We start from the raw sequence: 23,015 nt of genomic DNA, 5'->3' as shown, positions 1-23,015 counted from the left end.
GAGGTGGATTTAACATCCCCCTTCCTTGATGGAGTCCTCATGGCAACTGGCAAACTAGGTGCAAAGCACCAAGAAGAGAGTTTGACCAACATAGCAAAGAGCCCTGGGGGTAGTGTTGAGAGCTTAAAGGCTGGAGGTGTACTTATGCGTATCTAGGGCAACGAGCTTTAGCACATCTCATGTGCCCCATCAATTGGATGATGACGAGATTCATTTGCGAGATAGGATGTTTCTTAATAGTTAAAACTTGAATCTACTCAACTAAACTCCATCCATATGTGATCATAATAACACCATACAGATACATTGTCGCTTTTGGGCCAACAACGTGCTCAAAATTCTTATAATATTAACTTTTCTTATCTAGGGATTTCCCTCTAAAATCCAAATCAAGAATTAATAGAAGCACCAACTAGGCACATATTGTACAACAAATCGTGCTTTCACTCACAAAGGTCTAACTTTCCCATGGATTGTGGATTTTTTTTTCCAATTGTGTATTTTATAAATTTCACAGCACTTTCTCTCTCATCAATTTCTTACAAAGCCAAAAATTGACCTCAAATCTCCCCTAATGTCTTATGGCTACAGGTTTTTCTAACTAATTTGCACATGTAATACAAGCCTGACTCTCAACTACTTGTTACAAAATAGATGTACAATCATAAGAGATAATGCAAATACATCATGATTACATATAGCGGGCGACAATAACCAAAATATTACAATGCCAACCAAAGAGCATAATCATTTTCAAAATTAATTTTGGCACATTGCACTTCTAGTTCACTTGCATTCTTTTGCACCATAGCAGTTAACGAATGATATAGGAAGAAGGAAGAGAATCGAAGCAAGACATGGAGAGAAAACACATGTTTCAAGCTCAAGCTCTCTCTCTCTCTCTCTCTCTCTCTCTCTCTCTCTCTCTCTCTCTCTCTCTCTCTCTCTCTCTCTCTCTCTCTCTCTCTCTCTCTCTCTCTCTCTCTCTCTCTCTCTCTCTCTCTCTCTCTCTCTCTCTCTCTCTCAAATACGCAGACAGAGTATTTTCATGGCAGCAGGAGGGAGTATTGAGGTCACTGGATAATATGTATATTTGGGAGTCACCTTTACAGCAGCTTCAGGGACTTTCTCGATGACACAGGCAGCTCGTGACCGCCTCACTAGAGGATACTCAGCATTGGCTCTTATGGAGCGACAGTGTCATCAGGCACATTTCCAGGAGCCCCGCACCAAGGGGTGGCTCTTTGATACTATAGTCACTCCAGCACTGATGTATGGAGCAGCTATATGGGGGTCGGGTCTTGCCGATTATGTATGGACATTGATGGAGAGACCTCAGGTGATCATGATATCTAGATTGATTCGCAGCAAGGCCTCAGTCCCACATGACATTGTGCGAGCAGAGCTTGCCACACCGCCCATACTAGTCGAGGCATTATTTCAGACAGTCTGCTTCCTACACAGATTTCAGGATATGGACAGAGATCGCATTGCATATAGAGCATATATGGCATCTCAAGAGATGGCTCGAGCGAGGGATACCACATCATGGTATGCACAGACTAGAGCTTGGTTTGATAGACATGGGCTGGACATTGATAGACTCCCACCTCTTCTATATGATACTCAGGCTCCCACTTACACCCTCTCTCTCTCTGAGAGGAACAGAGTCATCAGACAGGAGATATGGCATATTTATATACAGAGGACATGGGTCAGCCCTGCACAGCCACTGCCATCAAAGAGGGCACATTATTATACACAGTTCTTGAGGATATCAAAGCAGGGATTCATAGAGATTCCGAGATATATGCAGATCTATATGCCACATCGATTGAGAGTTCTTATTGGATAGCTCAGGGTATCATCACATCAGCTTATGATTGAGAGTGGCAGAGCCAGTGGCATCCCGCGGGAGGAGAGGATATGCCCCCTTTGCAGATCAGAGGTGGAGAGTGAGGAGCATTTTGTTCTCGGATGCCCTGCATACTCAGAGTTGAGATCTAGATACACATTGAGCAGCTCACTTCAGGGATGTATGACTGATATGGATCAGAGATCATTTGGCCGTTTTCTAGGTTAGGCATGGCACATCAGAGAGCAGAGCACACAGCGGGTCCCTGTCAGAGAGGGGCCCACCCAGACGACTATTACACAGTTCTTTCAGACAGACAGAGTGAGAGCTACTGTACCAGCCTCCAGCCAGACCTCCGGGCTCACACTACAGCAAGCTGAGGACTAGCGTACCCGACGCCGCACGAGGATCTGTGGGTTTCGGACCCCACAGCCACACCGACAAGAGATCCGGAGGATTCTTGATCTACATCGACAGCAGACTGAGATCCGACGACACTCGACACATTGGATCTCAGATCTCCAGTTTGCTCTTTCTCCACCGCCGATGTACCACATCCTGCATCCAGGAGGGATCACCTGCTATTAGCGACTTCGACGACTGCTACTACATCCCAGGATAGTATATCTCCCTGCATCTGTTACATATACACATCGCACCACTTTATCACAGCCGACAGTTGTTCCCCTATCACAGCCGACATTTGTTCCCCTTTTGTAGCCATTATCTGGAGTACCAGAGCTACATACGCACATACACATACACAACACTTATCACACTCACAGCACCGTATTTTCAGTTTCCAGTTTTTAGCTTTTCATTCAACACTTTTATTTTGGATAGCTGGACCTCATCAGTTGTATCACAGTTTGTCTCATAGGTCAGTTTTGGTCTTTAGAAGACGTTAATATAACTCTCTCTCTCTCTCTCTCTCTCTCTCTCTCTCTCTCTCTCTCTCTCTCTCTCTCTCTCTCTCTCTCTCTCTCTCTCTCTCTCTCTCTCTCTCTCTCTCTCTCTCTCTCTCTCTCTCTCTCTCTCTCTCTCTCTCTCTCTCTCTCTCTCTCTCTCTCTCTCTCAAGCTATGGTGAAATTGAGTAGGAAAAGAAGATGGATAAGCAATGCCTCACAAGTTTGCATATAGAAGAATGAGATATTCTAGTAGTTTTGAACTTAAAATACATGGGCTTCACTGGCAATCACCATTCGTCTTGTTTCTCTTTTGCCTAGTCATTTTTCCTATTTACAATACACTTGGGCATTCATAGATGTGGTAGGTCACAACTTGCACTATACTTGTTGACATGACTAAAGAATTTTTGTGGGACTTTTCTATGTCCTCATGGATTTAAAGTTATTATCGGCAAATTAACTACATTTTTAATAGAAGTGATCTTGACTCTTGGATTTTGCAAGAATATTCTCTGTGTTATGGAATTAAAAGAGAGAACAAAAACGTCCTATTTAAGAGCTTTTGGAAACTAAGATCATCCCAAAAATCAATGTGTCATTTTTCTAGCACTTGATTAATCACCTTCACCTTTTTCATCTTCAAGGCTACTTTCTTCTTTGCCCATTGGCCTCCATTAGCTCCGTTGACCTATCTTTGGCATTGACTATCTTCAATCAGCTTTCCATTACTTTTCTTTGTCTTTCAATCACCATCATTTCGGTTTGGTAATTTCTTCAAAAAGTTGGTTAAAACATGTGGAAATAAAGAGCAAGGGAGAAAAGGACACAAAGTTATAAGCAAAATCATGAAAGTTTTTGAGTTATAACCAACCACTCTTAAGGAAAGTGCACTAAGCATTCTCTATAAGGGTATTGAAGAGAAGGAAGTAGGATGTTAACACCCATAGATTGAAATGTACTTTTATGATTAATATTTTCTCTTAAAACTTCCATCCACCAAAAGAGAAAATCGCAATTCCCCTCACATTCTTCTTGAACTCCCTTTTTTTTTTAACTTTATACATGTGGAGTTCTCCCTCTAAACATCACATTCTTTTTTTTTTCTTCATTGAATAGGTGCATTCTCTATATAGATGTGAATTCTTTGGCAATTCATCACACGTTTTCCTAATTTTGCAATAAAAATTGTGTTCCTATGTGGCCTATTTCTACTATATGTCACTCAAATTCTTAGTATCCTTTCTATAATTATATGTTATAAGGCACCTCAAAGCATCCTTCAAGCTATTGTCTTGGGCCATTTAGATAATTATGCATTTTAAGGAAAACTCAACATACTATTATACCATAGATATTTCTTACATATATTCTAGCTTCATATCCATACCATCACTAAAGGCTATATCATCATATTAACACGTTGTTGTATGTATACTTGTTCTTATTATTTTCATGGTGACTTGTCTAAAAGAAAGCAAAAAATAAGGCCTTTTTTTAGGATGATAAACCACACTTATGCAAAACATTTGGTTTTTGCAAGCACCTAAATCGTTATTTCAATAGAGGAAAAGTATAAAGCTCATTAGAAAACCATTTACAAATATAAGTACATGGCAAGTCACCTATCCAATAGAATTCATCAGTTAAGTACACAATCAAGTTTTAAGGGACGGATTTTGAAATAAAATATTAATCTGTGTTTATAACATCACAAGCTAAAACAAGGAAAGCATAAATAAGGATAATATATAATAACTTATTACTTATGAGAGTTATCCTAAAGCAAGGTACCAATGAACCACCCCAATAAGGAGCTATTAGTGTAGCATTACCCAGTAGTGACTGAGATGAGTGAATCAAATGGGACACCCTTGTATGGATTACAGATCTACAAGACTAAAGAGTGCATATTTGAGAATCAAGAAGATTTGTTATGAATGTCTCCTAAAGAAACCATTAAAACACTTCATGCACTAATGTACATATTTCTAACACCCACTCTTCATATGCACTTCTGGAATAGAATATGCTCAAACATAGTGCAACAAAGACTCCTCAAGGATGCAGTAGAGGATGGACCAACTTCCCTTGTACTCAATCACCAATATCTCAAGATAGACCAAAGCAAGAGCCATTCAAAGCTCCAAGAAGGCTAGCCAATAACCTTTAGCGATATGTGGTGTCCCGAACCACAGTAAGGACACTAGTTGCCCCCTCTCAAACCCTACTTTATATAGTCCCCCCCTCTAACCAAGAGGACTAATAAGCTACCTCCATGATATTATAAGTCCATCTTGGTGAGAGCGACCCCCCATTGGCCCACAACAAACAAATGAAATCTCCACTAAACAAAGGTAAGATAAATGCACCATTAGGTGAGGGTAAGGTATCCCTCATGAGAAGTCCCCTATGAACAAATAACCAAGCAAGATCCAAGTAAATCAACATAGCAAGCATATGCTCTTCTTCCACTCATATTTATCAACTACTAACAACTGAGCCTTGACCTTGATAGTGATAACCTAGACATTTAATGTTTCAATACAAGCAACCAGCGACATTGTACACTAGCATATAGCCAACAGTGATAAGGCAACTAACATGACTCCACGTGATGCACAATTGGTGGCACCAATGGAGATGTGGCTAGAACAATATCGTCCTTGCCTACTAGCCATGCACAAATGGCTATACCAATGTCTAAGCAACCAAGCTACCAATAGTAAATGGCGCCTAGCTAGCAAGCCCCTAGAACGACCAGTTACATGGCTCATGCAATAAGTGTATTTCACAATCCATGTGCCATGTGTTGAGCCCAAAGATACTTGACAAAAAGAAGAGAAAATCTATTGATAAATCCCCTCCACACAAAGTATCCCAAGTCAAAATACAAAGTACAAAGCATCCTTGTAAGGGACTTCCATACCAAAAGATATATACAACAACAAAGGGAAGTCTATTACAAAGCCTGAATGAATAACTAGTTAGGGTGTCTATAGTGCCAAATTATATGGGGCTACTAATGGAAAAAAGTACCAAAATTCTAGGTCCCGAGAAAATCCTCTCCTCTCCCCACGATCTTCAAATTACCTTGTATTCTCTCCCATGTCTTGCGGAGAGCATAGACAATCTTTGTCACAATCTTGGAGAGTCTCTGTAGTAGATATGTCCAATAAATCTATGTCATGGTTACATCTGGTAATACATATGTACCAAACAGTGAGTCTAGCTATGAGCTCCGATCTTTGAGACTTTTTTATGTACTATGTTTTCAAACATGAAAATTGTCAATTATACATCTAATAGAGCTGGCATATAGACAACTGTGACATAAAGCATTATGCGAGTTCACAAGGTTCCAACTTAGGCATGAGCCACATTGTTGAAGCCCAAAACACAAGCATGATCAAAACCAATGTCAAAACTCAAATAATCACAAGATTAAAAGTATGCATTATGCCAAGCAATAGCTCATGCAATGTTATAGAGCACAAACCTGAATATAACCAAGCGCATGAATGCAACGTTATAGAACACAAACCTGAATATAACCAAGCACATGAATGCATGAATCTATATTCAAAAAATCATGTTTACCTCTTCAATCCAATCTTGCCCAGGCAGTGGTGGAAGTGTGGTGGGCTCGAGAGATGTTGGAAGAGAGGTAAAGCAACTCAATAATGATAATGACCACATGAGTTATAGGCTTAAGCAAGTCGCCGATATACACTCACAATAGGAAGGATCCAAGGACTAAGAACGAGCAACAATGAGCAAATCAATGGTGTGTGGGAGTTGAAAGTGGGATGCATTTAATTGGCTAAACGTGACTCCAAAGAATTGGCATATACTTAAAAAGCTGAGCAGATACACTATAGACATGTAAGTGCTTTATAGAGTAGCATACATATGTCTAACCCAAACATCATGCATCACCATTCTCATGTAAACAGGATATCCTTGTTTCTCAGTGGTGGATCAAAACCAGTATATGCTATCAATTACTCACTGCAGATGAATATGTACAAGTACTGAAAATGTATGCCAAAATGGCCAAGAAAGGACTGACTTACTACCCAATTTATGAGTAACCAGTGGTTCCACAGAAATGGCCACGAAAGGATCATCGTCCATTCTCAGTATTACCCTACAAATAGAAAATCTAGGTATTAGCCTCAAGCAGTGAATCCTGATCTTATGCCAAAAACCCAGTTCCTCTCCACAGCAGTTGGAGCCATGCATTAGCAATCCCATCCAGAAAGTGCAGTTTCTGCTCTGCCTCTTTCATCATTTAACCATGCCAAAGTGCTTGACCATGAAAGAGAGCCAATTTCGGGATCCATGTCTTCAGCATTGGACTCTCTTGAATTAGCTTCCTCAATGGCACGTGATATGTAATTTTCCACAGGCATGCCCAATTCAGATATATGATATACATCTGCTAAACTCATACCATCTCCTCCTTTCACATGATCACTCAGATAATTCAATAATCTGGACACAAAACAAGGGACAAACAATTAAGACATAGATCAATCTGGACATGCAGACAACCACCCTGGCTACACAGGTGAACATGCATGTAACAAATATAATCATTTTGAACATGAAATTCGTGAGAGAGAAGATTTCATACTTGCAGAAAAGTCCCAATATAAGGCTGCTGGAATCCGTGAAAGACAGGAATTCCTAGAAAAAAATTAAGGGGTTGTAAAATATAACCATTAGATATAGACTCCATAACAACTGTGTGAGATATGACACAATCTTACTTGGTAGTTTAAAGATAAGGCAATGTGCAATTTACATTATATTGTAACAATAAGTCTGTAAAACAGCACATGAAAATCAACTTGCAGATTGACGATTTTGACTGAACAAGTTAACCACTTTGTACAACAAGATACAGAAAGTTGAGAGAGCATTTGGACATTTAAAAAGCTTTTATGAATTATCTCTCTGGTCCCCACTCACTGCAAGTTTATACTTCCTGAACATCTGAGGCTTTTGAAGATGTCAAGGGTCTGGCAATGTGATTGTTAGTGCCACATCACACACTTGGCATTCTGAGTTCTCGACATCCTTTGTTGTCATCTGTAGTTATAGCTACTCTAAAACATCATGTACTAAGCTGGATAGCTGGCCATTCAAATTCCAATCTGAGGCAAGTTTTATCTCACCAAAAAACCTTCTCTTAATACAGAAGTTCAGAGGAAATCCATTTACCTCCACCAGTGTTATATTCAAGGGTCACAAAGGCTGTAGTAACTACCAACTTTTAACTAGCCAATGACAAAGCAGCATCAAGAATTCCAAACCATACAATTTTCAAGGTTCTGCACACATACATAAAACATACTGCCCACTACACACACGCACACACACACACACACAAAAAACCTGTGTCTCTTCAAGCACATACACCTCTCTCTCTCCAGTTGAAGCAACAAATCGTGCCACTTAGCTTTGCCATCCCAAGAAGACCGCAGTTTATTTGCTTTCTCAGTCATCAACCATCTTATGATAAACCTGATTGGCTGATCGTTTCAGGAAATAATCTGGGTGCACAAAAGCCCACTCCAACCATGGGGATGAAGGCTGAAATGCAGATAAATCGAACTGGCTCCAAAGCCATTCCTCCAGGTTGGTCCGAATCAGCCTGTAAACCTAAGGAACCCGAAAGTATTGGCAGTTATAACAGAAAGAATACGCCTGAGACTGACTAGGAATGACATCTTGTATAGTCCTCAAACCCATTCATGCCATCCAATTAAACTCATCACACTCCATGTGCTTATTTGTCTAGTCAAGCAACTTGGATGTGGCCACAATCTCAGCTTGCAATGAGTTAACCTCCTTTCTAGAGTCAGGTGGATGCTAAGTAGTGTAAGCAAAGAATCTCTTGCCAAGAAACAATCAAGTGTGAAAGAAGAAAGACTATGGCATTTTGACTGCTTGGTCAAATTCAAGACATGCCACCAAGAGGCTTGGATTCTAGTAAAACCAAGACTACCTGGGCATCCCTTATTAAGGACTGAGTGTGAGCAATCTCTTTAGTTGCCCCCCCATTTAGCACTATATTTGCAACTCATCAGAGCTGATTGTATCAATAAGAGAAGTCATTCAAGGGAAAAACCCATGGAAGACATTAATTGTTGAAAAAAGGACCAATTGACATGATCAAAAGCTTTTACAATATTCAGCTGAACCATAACAACTTCCTGACCAAAAGCTTTAGCTAATCTATCCCCAATTCAACATTCAAAACATTATGCACAATATTCCATCCCTTACTAACACCACATTGCCATGGGTGAATCAACTATGGAAAATTTTTCTGAAGCCTATTAGCAATGATCTTGGAGAAGATTTTATACAAAGATCCAATAACAAAAAGGGGTCTCCATTCTACAAAGCCCGAGGGGAGGGAACCTTCAGTAACAATTGAAGAAATACAATCTTCCAATCAAATGGCATCTAGCCTATTCTCCAAACTTGCTAACAAAGTCAAGTGAGTGGTTACTTAAGCTTATCAGCATAAGCTGAGAATAGTTCACTTGATAGGCCATATACATTCAAAGCTTTTCCTGCTTGGCACATGCACAAGGAAAAAGTCCTACAAACTCTTGATGAGAAAAGATTGCACTCTAGAATTGAGTAGATTTGAAAGCGCTACTTGATCCATTGTAAAACCAATGAGGAGATTCTCCACTAAACGAGGGATTGGAGTAGTAACAAACTGAAACCAGCCTTCTTCTTAGAGAGGGTGGTAATTCCCTGATTAAGAACTTAATTACAGCAATCAACAATCAAATATAAATTGAAATGCACGATTTACATTAATAATCTTGGACATTGAACACCCTACTGGCCCCAAACTAGCGCCTTTTTCGGCATATCTTTAACTTTAATCGCTAAGGGATTGAGTACAACTTGAGATAATAACTTAATCAAAACTTATCGGCAAGATTAAAGCATCTCAAAATTTCGCGTCCCCATGACAAACCTCACCAACCTTTCTTCTTGGAGAGGGTGGTAATTTCTTGATTAAGCACTTAATTACAACAATCAGTAATCAGCATAAATTGAAATACACAATTTACCGTAATAATCTTGGACATTCGATACCTTGTTGGCCCCAAAACTGGCACCCCTTCTAGTATTCCTTTAACTTATTGCTAAGGAATTGAGTACAAGTTGAGATTCCACAATCTCCTCTGCTGCTCCAAAAGCCCCTTGCTGTAATAACAAACAACAAGCAATTCGGGCCCATTTCCCCTTGATTTTCACCTAGAACTTATACGATTAATCGGAACCACCAGCTGACCAAATACTGCCCCATTTCACAATGGATGACTTGGCATCTAAAATCATTGTCAATTCCACGAATTTCAAGTGATGATTTCAATGTGTATGATGTGGTGACTGCTTAACCCTAATTTTTACACAGTTTGCAGCAGAAATCCTCCTACTGTCCACCAAATATGGCTGAGATCTACTCCAGATGGCTAAGAAATATTGAGAATGACTAAGCAAAAGCTAAGGAAGGTGAGAGAATGCCAAAGGAGAGAAAATTCAAGAATTCTTCATGGAGAAACCCTTAAAATTGGCTACTACCTGTCAAAAACTGCCCAAGGAGCTATCGCCTACTGCCAGAGATGCCAAAAATTGCTATCGCTAGCCATCAACTGCTGTCACCAGCTCCTGTAAACTCCAAAACTACCATCACAACATCAAATGGGTTGATTGCTGCTATTCCAGCCTCTAGGAGGACACCCACTGCAGGAAAATCAGACCAGTAGCCTTCTCTCTCTCTCTCTCTCTCTCTCTCTCTCTCTCTCAAATTGAATGAACTGAATCCATCTCCCCAACCTCCAAAAAACGTTTTCACTTTTGCATAGACATTTTTGCAAGTGGCAGCCTTCTAAATCCATTTTCTAGCATTATCCAACCATTATATTAATTTCCAAAATTAACTAATTCTGAAAATTAAATTCAATCCTCTTGACCCTACCCAAAATTAAATGTGCCCATCCATAATTAAACTGGCTAGGCCATTTGCAACCTAGAGTGGCCCCCAACCTCTATTGACCCTTAGACTAGCATTAATTAATTAATGCTAGTCCCTAATATCACCATTGACATTTATTGGCAAAACAACTATCCTAGGGTCAAAACTAACACCAATTAACCACCAAAACCCAATTGGCCTAACTTATCACAACTTTTGTCTTTGACAACCACTACATCCTTGGGGTCCTTGGCTTGTTACCATGAAATAACTGCAATGTACATCACATGCTTACATATTTGATTAATAACTTAATCAAATGTTATTAGCAAGATTAAAGCATCTCAAAATTTCACGTCCCTGTGATAAACCTCACCAATGTTCCTTCTTGGAGAGGGCGGTAATTTTGTGATTAAGCACTTAATTACAGTAATCAACAATCAAATATAAATTGAAATGCATAATTTACCTTAATAATCTTGGACATTGGACACCCTATTGGCCCTAAAATTGGCGCCCCTTTCAGTATTTCTTTGACTTTAATTGCTAAGGGATTGAATACAAGTTGAGATTCCACAATCTTCTTTGCTACTCCAAAAGCCCCTTGCTGTAATAACAATGAGCAAGTAATTTGAACCAATTTTCCCTTTATTTTCACTCACGACTTGCACAATTGAAACCATCAACTGGTCAAATGTTGCCCCAATTCACAATGGATGGCTTGGTACCTTAAATGCCTATCGATTCCAAGGATTTCAAGTATTGATTTCAATGTACGATGCCTTCTCTTATTGGCACGGGTCCCAACTACTGAAAATGCATACTAGCCTCGTAGTCAAACAACATGTTCACCTATTGCACAATCAAGCTCATACCTTCTACATGTCTGAAGTTCTAGTCACTTAAACTAGCTACGATCCACGTACATGAATCATAACTACTGTCCAAGCATAAGGAATCCATCACATGCCAAAACCCAACGTTGTTCTAACCACAAAGACATTGTAATGCATAAATTAAGCATAACCAATGCCTCATCACAATGGTGTACTACATGATACTCATATAAGGCATACATCAACTGCAAACCACATGTAACTTATGCAATTGTGCTTCTCTTGTATCACCTGTAAATGTACGCTACATACTATCCATGTATCCCATACATGCCTTGTAAGTGTACATGACATCCCAATGTACATTCCATGGATTCCATACATGCTAGCAACCTTGCAAATGTATAGTTTCAGAGTCTAGGTGCAAACCATACCATATGCATATCATTTGCAATGACGTATATACTAAATAGTGATCCTAATGGCAAAAATACTATCAGCATACAGTACCCTAGATGCAAACCAAGTACATCCAAGATCCACTACATAATTAAGCTATCCATCATTAGGGGAGTGGAGGTGCAACCTTCCCATTGAGCATTAGGCAATACTCTAAACCTTCTATGCTTTGCTGAACCTAAAAGAGCCCAATCCAAAGTTGGCTCCAACTTAAACACATCAAGGCAAAGTGCATCACTGAGGATAATCTGCCGAGTCACCCTCCTCCATCTAGTTGTATTCTTTCATTGGTGAAACAATGCTGAAACTTCACCAAGAAGCACATGGATACTTTATCTCTAACTTTACTTGCCTCAAAACCTCTACTAAGTTTTAGATCTTTGTCTCTTTGAAACGCACAGATCCTTGTAACTTTTACATTACTGCAATTCTATCTTAATCGGCATGAAACCTCGCATCCAATTGACTCACCCCTCATGTACACTTGACATGCTAGGAGCACCAAATGCATAAGGAAACATTCATGTTTGCATACCTTGGACCATTGCAATGTGACTATGTATGGAAATTTCCATGTTGTCAGCCATACCAAGATACATTTTCCCACACATTGCATGCATTACTAGCTGCATCTTTCCTCATGACCAACACTATACGAAGCATTTGCATTATCAGCACTAATGCTATGAGTCCCAAACACGATGGGCTACATATATACATTGCCAAACTTGCAACTTTGTGACCCACCCAATATCATGCCAACATTGTTATACATGGGGTTATGCATATTACCAGCCATACCTGGATACATTGGGCCTTGTACACCATGCATTGGTTGTTGCATACCATAAGGAGTTATACCATGCATCCCTGTATGCGGTCCTTGACTCACCATAGCATGGAAACTAGTGCCACCACCAAAGTAACCTAGTTGCTCCATCATTGCATGCATGTCTTACTATACAAAAAGCATTGGATTGACACTTCCAAGTTGGCCTTGCATATGCATCAATTTATCAGAAGTGGAGCAGTAATGGAAGCGTAAACATAAATTGTAATAAACTACTAAAACACAAGACAAAAGAGAAAGGAAAAGAAAGAACACAATACAGATGAGAACTCAAATGTATGCTCGGGAAATGAAATCCATATATCAGACACGAGACTATCGCATACAATAGTGAGTCACTAGCTGTGTGGGCACCAGCTCCAACTCCTCTCTCCATGGAACCTCCAGGTGGTGAATTGAACTAATCGAGGAGGAGAAGCCCAAAATATATATAGGTATGAATAATGCCATAAAATATGTCAAGTCGGCCAGCATTTAATTCTAGCCAACTAGCAGCAATAAATATCACTAGCATAAAATGCTACTCACTAAAAATGCCCAAATAACTACATAAAGTGCCCAGCCATAATACATGCTCAAACTCACACATGAGTTGACATACCCTGCTAACACCCTCTCTCAGATCATGAGTGATCTGATACAATACAATGGTACAATGAGAATGAATCAGAAACCATATAACATAGAACCACCAAGTAGAACCATGGATACCCAAGCAATGGGTGATCAAGCCATCAAGGTGCTTTGGAGAGAACCTGATGTCGATGTCGATCGTACCAACTCCTGAAGATAGAGAATATCATAGCAACTCTCAATGTCTATCAAGAATGCCACTGATGTAGCACATGTGACCATCCTGTCACCAATGCCGCATCGCATAAATGACCATGAATTCCCCTGTTGAGAAACCCTTCACCCGTAGTTTGCAGCCCCAAAAAGGGGCGCCATCCTAGACTGATTGTGCCTATTTATAGGCCACTCTTTCATTCATTCCTTACGGTTGATTCATTCAATCCGTCACCTCTTCTCTCCAACCTCTCCACTACCCTCACACCCCTTCAAGAGGACATTGCAGTTTGTGATTCGTGGTTGTCTTCATCATCTTCCTTGTGCTATGGCACCCTTGTTCCCTTGTATCACATTCACTCTATGCTTCAGATCTTCATCATTCCATTCATCAAAGTTTCTTCTCTCTTCTCTTCTCTTCTCCATGTTTGTCGAGTTCACTCCATGTTCCTCCCCACAAACCCTACTATCTCGCTAGTCCATTATCTTGTGACATGATATCAGAGCTAGATCTGCTCAAACAGCGACAAAGATCCTCCACTCCAATGAAGGCAAAGACCGATGGCGGGTTCGGCATTCGCTTCTCTTCTTCTTCCATTGCATCAAAATCTCGTTTTTGCAGGTTTCAGGTGTTTTCAGCTTGCTACCCACACCTCTTTCGCGGAGGATATCACAGTCTCAGCTGTCCCTTGCTGTCATCTACAGTTTGGCGCCTGTTTGCAACCTTCCACCTGCAGTTTGCAGCTGTTCACAGCCAAGCAACTGTTACTGATCACTCTCCATTCAAAAAGTAATCTCGTTTTTGCAGATTTCAGGCATTTCAGCTTGCTGCCCACACCCCAGACACGGAGGACATAGTGGTCCAAGCTGGCCATTGCTGTCTATAACAGTCTAGTGTATGTTTCCAGCCTACCACACACTGTTTGGAGCTGATTTCAGCATACTAATTGCCACTACTGGTTTTTCCTGCGTTTTTAGTCTTTCTCTCTCCTACAACTTGCATTCTTAGTATTTCTCTCTCCTGCACTGTCGATTACATCAAATCAGCCTTCATTGGTTGTGTTTTCCCACAAAAATCCTCCTCCTAAGAGAAGACAAAGACCGGTGGCGGGTGCGGCATCAACATTTGATTTCTCTATCATTTCTACTATGCACTGAGAGATATTCTTTTTCTCCCTCCCACCCTTCCTTCTCGAGTTTGCCACACCGGTATCATGGTATCTCCACCACAGATTGTCCTTCTACTAGGTGCTACTACTGCAGCACGAACGGTCATCCCACCGAAGACTGCCGACTTCGACCTTTGCTCCCCATCCCTCCAGAGTATATGCGTCTTCCACCAAGCACTCATTGTGCCACCTCTCCTTTCTGGGCCACAGAGATCGTTCTACATCGGCTATCAGAGTATTATGCTTGAGCCAATAAGCCACATTCGATGCGCACTAAGTCCTTTCGAGCACACAGAGGCTGTAAGACCTTCCAAGGTGATAAGCCTTCCTAGAGACCACCCCACTCTGTGGAGGTTTCCCCCATCCACTTCCGGTACAGCTGCAAACCCTAAACGTAAAATACAAAAACGCAAAAACGCAAATTGCGGGTGAAGGGTAAAGGTTTTCTCAACACCCCCTCTTAGGCCCAAAAAGGGAAACAAGAGAAGTGAGGTGGAGATGCAATGCTACATGCAGAAGAATGCTCATGCAACAAGTACCACTTGGACAATGTCCCTTGTGGAAAAATTGTTCACTTGCCCAAGCGCCCTAGTACAAAGATGATGAAAACATGCAATGCATAGGAGGAATGTTGGACTTTGTGCGGTGCTAAGAACCATAAGAATATGCCTGTACTCAATCTCAGGAGGTGGCTCCATGCTGACCAAAGGACAAAGAAGATCCACCTTGTAATCTCAGAATACCACCTGAAAGGAGACCTTTGAAGATAGCCAAGAGACTGGATGAGCTGTAGAACCTGAAATTCAACCTCGGGAGAGAAGCCACTAGCTCCGTGACTCCATGCTAGAAGGAATACGAAGGCCTAGTCACCAAGTCATTACTAAAGTCCCAAGGGCCCGGATCTAGATAGATCCTCTAGATCTTGGACATGAGTTGAGGAAATGACTGCTCAAAGGAGAGCCAGTCCTCGAAAGTGAAATGTGGTCGTGTATGAAGAACTTCATGGCACATAGGATCCCTCTCTGGATCTGAAGGAGTAGAAATAGGAGTCACCCTCTGAAATCGAAGAAGAACTAGAAGCCCCCTCTAAGGGCGAAGTAAGAAAATATCCATCTGAATCCCAGTCTGAGAGAGAAAGGCAATCCAACCACTCATGGCTCACGAACTACGAAGCATTTAATGATGAAGGAAGTGCACCGATCGTGCCGAAGAAGGTATCTGGGGCTCATAAGAAGAAGCCAAAAAGCACCCAGAAGTGGCCTCTCAAACCTGAGTGGAAGAGGGTGGGGAAGGAGGAGGCTCGGGATGAGCCAAGGATGGGTCACGGGCTCTCACGAGAGTGGACTATGGAGAAGATCTAGGTTTGGAAGCCATTGTACCCAGAAGTGGGAAGGGGAAACCTCCACATAGTGGGGTGGTGTCCAAGAGGGTTTATCGCCACAAAAGGTCTTAGAGCCTCCGTGTGCTCGAAAAAGGACTTAGAGCACGTTGGGTGTGGCTTATTGCCTTGAACATAATACTCCGATAGCCGATGCAGAACGATCTTTGTGGCCCAAAAAGAAGAGGTGGCACAAGGAATGCCTAGTGGCAAACACATATACTCTAGGGGGTTAAGGAACAAAGGTCGATGTCAACAATCATCGGTGGAATGACCATTCTTGCCGCTGTAGGAACACCCAGTAGACTGGCAATTTGTTGGTGGAGACGCCATGGTACCGGCATGGCAAATTGAAGAAGGAAGGGTGGGAGGGAGAAAAAGAATATCTCCCAATGCACAGCAGAAATGATAGAGAAATCAAATGTTGATGCCAAACCCGGCACCGGTCTTTGTCTTCTCTGATGAGGAGGATCTTTGCAAAAAAACGCAGCCAAGGAAGGTTCAATCTGATGTAGACAATGGCACACAAGAGAGAAAGACTAAAAACTCATGTAAGGAGAGAGAAAGATTAAAAAAGCAAGCTGCAGGAGAGAGAAATACTAAAAACGCAAGAAAAACCGACAGTAGCAATCAATATGCTGAAATCAGCTCTGAACAGTATGTGGTAGGCTGGAAACATGCACCAGATTGTTATAGACAGCAATGGCCAGCTTGGACCACGATATCCTCCACGTCCGAGGTGTGGGCAGCAAGCTGAAATACCTGAAATTTGCAAAAACGAGATTACTTTCTCAATGGAGATTGATCAGCAACAATTGCTCTGTTGTAAACAATTGCAAACTGCGGGTAGAAGGTTGGAATTAGGCACCAAACTGTATATGACAGCAAGGGATAACTAAGACTGCGATGTCGACAGCAAGCTAAAAACACCTGAAATCTGCAAAAACGAGATATTGATGTAGTGGAAGAAGAAGAGACGTGGATGCCGAACCTGCCACTCATCTTTGCCGTCACTGGAGTGGAGGATCTTTGCCATTGTTTGAGCAGATCCAGCTCCGATACCATGTCAAAAGATGACGTACAAGTGAGACAGTAGGGTTTGCAAAGAGAAACACAGAGTGAACTCGACAAACATGAAGAGAAGAAAACAGATTAGAAACTCTGATGAATGGAATGATAAGTTCTAAATCATGGAGCGAATGTGATACAAGGGAACAAGGGTGCCGTAGCACAAGGGAGATGATGAGGACAGCCACAAACCACGAACCCCAATGTCCTCCTAAAGGGGTGTGACGGTAGTGGAGAGGCTGGAGAGAAGAGGTGATGGACTAAATGAATCAACCATGAGGAATGAATGAGAGGATGACCTATAAATAGGCACAACCAGTCTAGGATGGCGCCCCTTTTTGGGGTTGCAAACCCTAAATGCAAAAACGCAAATTGTGAGTGAAGGGTGAAGGGTTTCTCAATAGAAAATCTGCCTACATCGAAGCCCTTGGGTCTTCAACAGCCACTTGATGGCTAGGCCTTCGTATTCCTTCCAGACTAGAGTCATGGAGCTAGTGGCTTCTCTCCCGAGTTTGAGTTTCGGGCTCTACAACTCATTCAATCTCCTGACTATCTTCAAAGGTTTCCTTTCAAGTGGTATTCTCAGATTACAGAGTGGATCTTCATTGTTCCTTGGTCAGTATGGAGCCATCTCTTGAGATCGAGTACGGGCATATCCTTGTGGTTCTCGACACCACACAAAGTATGACATTCCTTCTATGCATTGCATGTTTTCATCATCTTCGTACTAGGGCACTTGGGCAAGCAAACAACTTCTCCACAAGGAACACTGTCCAAGTGGCACCTGCTGCATGAGTATTCTTTAGCATGTATCATTGCATCTCCACCTCTCTTCTCTTATTCCCCTTTTTGGGCCTAAGAGGGGGTGTTGAGAAACCCTTCACCTACAGTTTACGTTTTTGTGTTTCTGCATTTTGCGTTTAGGGTTTATAGCCCAAAAAAGGGGCGCCATCCTAGATTAACCATGCCTATTTATAGGCCACTCTCTTATTCATTCCGTACGGCTAATTCATTCAGTTCGTCACCTCTTCTCTCCAACCTCTCCACTACCCTTACACCCCTTCAGGAGAACATTGCAGTTTGTGGTTAGTGGCTGTCTTCATCATCTTCCTTGTGCTATAGCACCCTTGTTCCCCTATATCACATTCACTCTATGCTTCAGATCTTCATCATTCCATTCATTAGAGTTTTTTCTCTCTTCTCTTCTTTTCTCCATGTTTTCCGAGTTCACTCCATGTTCCTCCCCGCAAACCCTACTGTCTCACTGGTCTGTCATCTTGTGACATCCCCTCCCGTGGCCGTCTCCGTCAAAGTGTCCCCTCATGTGAGCTCCAGACAAAAGCCACCTGCTCTCTGTAAGAACCAGCCCATCACGAACCTGGATGTCAATCCCAACTCCAAGATTTGAACCTGCCAAACTTTAATCGATGCATCAGGGATATCCCTCTCTTGATCCTGTGCATTTGTATAGAAATATAGATGAGGCATGGTTACCCCATCTCACCACCCTCTCACACTCCCTCTCTGGCACTGGAGAGTCATGAGGAATGACCTCATCACCGCCACTAGAAAGCACCTGAGGAAGGGGACACCAAGCCCTTCCCACAACTCGAAGAAGAGGATCCCTTCCGCGCCTTGGACTTCGCTTTGGCCGAAGGATCTGAGTCAAAATCTGAGAGAAATGATGACTCGTTGGAGGAGTCCGCACCCCACTTCGCCTTCTGCTCATTTTCTTCCTGGATGCCACTGACTCTTTGCAGTTTTTCCGCAAGTCGCCCTTCTTACCACAATGGTAACACTGGGCCTTCGACTTCTTCATCTTCGAACCCCTCTCTGAAGCTGCAAGAGCCTCACCTAAACCTCCATAATGTGACAAAATCTGCCCCTATAGTCGCAAAGTCACCTCATGCTCAAGCAACATCGAGGACATATGAAGAAAACTGACAGGAGTCGTAGATGTTTGCGTCCGTAAAGCATTTACCACTCCATCAAACTCCTGATGAGAAAGCCTGTAGAGTACCTTACCAACAAGATGTGCCTCTAATAGGGCAGATTGCATAGTGCGAAGCTAGTCCTAGATTTGGGTAACTCGAAGTAGGAATGATTGGATCGTATCTTTGGTTTCAAACTTCCATTGTTGGAGCTCGCCATAGAGAGTAACAGCCCTCATGGTGGAAGGAGCCTCGTACATCAATTGCAACTTCGACCATACGTCTGAAGCTGTCCTGCCGGTAGGACTTCTTTGGAAATACACCGAAGTAAGGCCGAATAAGCATGGGCATCATCCAAATCCCATGTAAGCACTGCTTCCTCATGGTTGTCTTCATCAAAATCAACTGGAATAGGAGAAGGGTGTTGAGGACGTGCAATAGCTCCGCCAACCATGTACCATAACCACTTCTGGATAGACCACGCCTTCATCACCGCACTCCAGGTGTAATAATTAGGTCCATGGAGCTTGTCATCAATAGATGTGCATGGAGGAGCCATCTGTAGAGGATTTAGAAGAGGAGTACAGAAAAGAAGGTATTTGGAGAGGGAACACAGCCAAAACACGAGCACAGACTGCAAAAAAACAAGAGTTCACATACAATATAACCCAAAATCTAACAAAACAAGACCAAAGTTACTGCAAAAAGTCAAAAACTGCCATAAAACAGCAAAAACGGTTTGAAGGTACAATCACCCAGCCAGGAAGGAGTCAGGAACACCAAAACGTAGACCGGATACTACCACAAATAGGCTGGAAAACTGTTGCAGCAGCCTGAAAACTGAAAACACAGGCAGCACAGGGACTGTAGACAGCAGCAATGGCAAATCTGCAGAAAACGCAAGTAAAACACGTTGCCCGTATGGAGCAGCAATCACCTGATCAACAAGGGTAAAAACAGTCTGGAAATCAGCAAGAAAACTCAGCAGGAGCACAAATCCCGAAATCTAATACCATGTCAAAAGTGGAGTAGCAATGGAAGCGTAAACATAAGCTGTAATAAATTGCTGAAACACAAGACAAAAGAGAAAGGGAAAGAAAGAACACAATACAGATGAGAACTTAAATGTATGCTTGGGAAATGGAATCCATATATGGCCGCCTGTCTGCTGCCCCCCCCCACCCGCCTGGCTGTTTCCCCCCTGCTTGGCAGTTTCCCCACGCCCTGACAGACTCGCTGCCCCCCCGCCAGGCCTCCCTCACCATTGATCTGTCTACAGGCCTCCCTCGCCAGGCCTCCTTTCCACGGAAACCAACATAGTCCCCCCCCCCCCTTGCGATTGATCCCCCCACCCCCCAGTTGTTCTCTCTATCTGCAGCAACTACTCCCCCCCCCCCCCAACCAGGTAGCACCGCGACGTGACTGGTTGTCTCGCAGAAGAAACGTGCAATGGAAACCTCTGGTCAGACGCCGGCGCACTCAGCGAGTGCCCCCCAGTCAAACACCTTGCATGTCGTCCTCTCTAAGGAGCAGCTCTTAGCCGTCCGAGGTAAGGAGCTGGAGCTAAAGGAAACAGCAATTTATGGTCAGGTAGTAGGACACTCTTTAGCCAGGGCCCAGCTTCGGGACTGGCTTCACTCCACGCTGCACATCGGCACAACGCAGATCATGGAGGTGGTCCTACTAGGCCAAGGGATCTTCATGGTCCAGCTCAGTTCGACAGACACAGCTCGTGAGTTACTTGCCAGTTCACCGTATGCGTCCACGAAGGGGGTCATATACATGGTCCCCTGGTACAGTGGCTTTATTGTGGAGGCGTTTGCACTCCACAAAAGGTTTCTCTGACACCCAGTCACACTTCTTTTCCCCGGCCTGGCAATAGAGTATCACCAGTTGGTGGAAGACTTTGGTCGGCTCTTCGGCACTATCCTTCCCGCATCCGCGAAGCAATAGAAGTCCCAAAAGTACGGGTGGCAGTGAAAGAGGTCAAGAATATCCCATAGTTCCTAGAGATTGAGGCGGGCCGGCACTCCTTTAGGCAACAGGTCATTGTGATGGGGCAGCTAGGGCAGTGCCTACGCTACCACGACTTTGGGCATCAGGCAGCAGGTTGCACGCGTTTCGGAGCCAAGGTGGCACCGCCAACAGGCCCGCAGGTGGACATTGATGGCTTTACATGGGTCCAGAGACGACAGAGAGGGAGACGGCAGGAGGGGCGCAGCCAGCATCTCAGACCCAGCCTCGGCAGGGAGTAGGAGGGCGTGTGATGCCCCCTCGGCAGAGCACTCCACAAACCCCCCTACCCGCCCCACCCGGCAGGACCGCAACCCCCCACAACCACCACCCATGCCACAGACTACCTCTCCTGAGTCCCCACAGCCCCCACACCCATCTCCCTCCACATCCCATGCCCCCCCCCCCCACTAACCCTGGCCCAGAGCCCTCCACTTCCAAGACCACCAGCCCCCCCCCCCCCACACCCGCCATGTACTTCTGTCCATCCCACCATCCCTCGATCATCCTCCCTCCACCACCTCCCGTACCGAGCACCCCCCTGATCCGCACCTAGTTCAAGCGACCCCCCCCCCTTCCAACCACAGGAGGTGATGAGCCACACATGCCTACATCCTCTTCGCACCAGTAGTCCCCTCCCTCCCACACAGCCACCAGCTCATCCACCCCTGCCGCCCGTCACACTTTCCCGAGATAGCCTCACCTATTGCCATAGGAGTTCTTCCGCAGTGACCCATGGTCCTACTTGAGAGTTGCAGAGCACGGAGAGTTCCCACTACCTCTAGAGGTGGGGATCTTCGTGGTTCGTAAGTCAAGGAGGGGCAAGGTCCATCTTCTAGCACCACTGGATGGACCAAACTATGCTTTTTTTCTTCAGCCCTCTCACTCAGGGGAGTGGATGATGACACAGATAGAGGAAAAGTTGAAGAGTCAGGTGGCGGACCACACCTCCCAGTGGATGGGAGAAGAAGGATAGCATTGTTAGCACAGGAGTGGCCTAGTTGCATGATGAACATTAACTGGTGGGCTGGTGCCGAGGTCCCTCACCTGAGCATTATCTTCCGAGCCTCTCCACAATGGAGGGTTCCAAGGGATGTGATCGAGTGGCCCCTGGCACACTACCAATGCACAGAGTCTCGACTCTCTGCATGGCTGATAGATGAATTGGTAGTACCACCTGGAACGTCTATCACCCCTATGGTCCAGCCAAGGGCCACCATGGGGGAATGGAGCTCACCATCCAAATCGGTGACGAAGCACACCTACATGCCTCATAGCTCCTCCTCATCATCAGGAGCCTCCACATCAAACAGATGCCTGTTCGGGCAGTCACAGGTTTCCCTATGAGCTTACACCTTGCATCCTGGAATGTGAATAGCCTCCACTACAGTGGGGCACGTGGTTCCAGGAAATTGATTGTTCAGCAGAAGCTACAATCTGCCCTGGCCTTACGGATCGACATCTTACTTCTACAGGAGCACAAGCTCACCCTCGCCCAGGCCCAGCGGGTAGGGAAGGTACTCCCAGGCATCTTGCACGCTTACTGGGAGCACGCCATAGGTGCCCACAGCAGGAGTGGAGGCGTGTGCACCTCTATTGGTCCGAGTCTTACCGCTTGTGTTCACGACCACGAGACGATAGTGGCAGGGAGGGTGCTATGGATCAGATTGGATATCGGGGACTCTTGCCTTGGAGTCCTTAATATATATGCCCCCAAGGAGGTTAGGGCACGCAACAGGTTCTGGGTGGA

The 23,015-nt window shown here is 43.6% G+C and overlaps 1 protein-coding gene across 1 annotated transcript in view; it reads right to left on the bottom strand.

Moving 5' to 3' along the window:
* Nucleotides 1-6,563: 6,563 nt before the first annotated feature.
* The window catches only part of LOC148039642 (uncharacterized), a 37,292-nt gene continuing 20,840 nt past the window's right edge, over nt 6,564-23,015 (bottom strand). The window contains exons 2-3 of the mRNA XM_087692239.1: nt 7,401-7,453; nt 6,564-7,258 (exon numbers count right to left, since the gene is read on the bottom strand). Of these exons, the coding sequence (XP_087548365.1) occupies nt 7,006-7,258; nt 7,401-7,453 (306 nt within the window). The 3' untranslated portion in view covers nt 6,564-7,005. The remainder of the gene's footprint in view (nt 7,259-7,400; nt 7,454-23,015) is intronic.

Source organism: Lygodium microphyllum, chromosome 2 (assembly GCF_053477565.2).
Source record: "Lygodium microphyllum isolate KBCC chromosome 2, Lygodium_microphyllum_v1.1.10, whole genome shotgun sequence".
NCBI lineage: Eukaryota > Viridiplantae > Streptophyta > Polypodiopsida > Schizaeales > Lygodiaceae > Lygodium > Lygodium microphyllum.
This window is presented reverse-complemented; position numbering and strand designations above follow the sequence as displayed.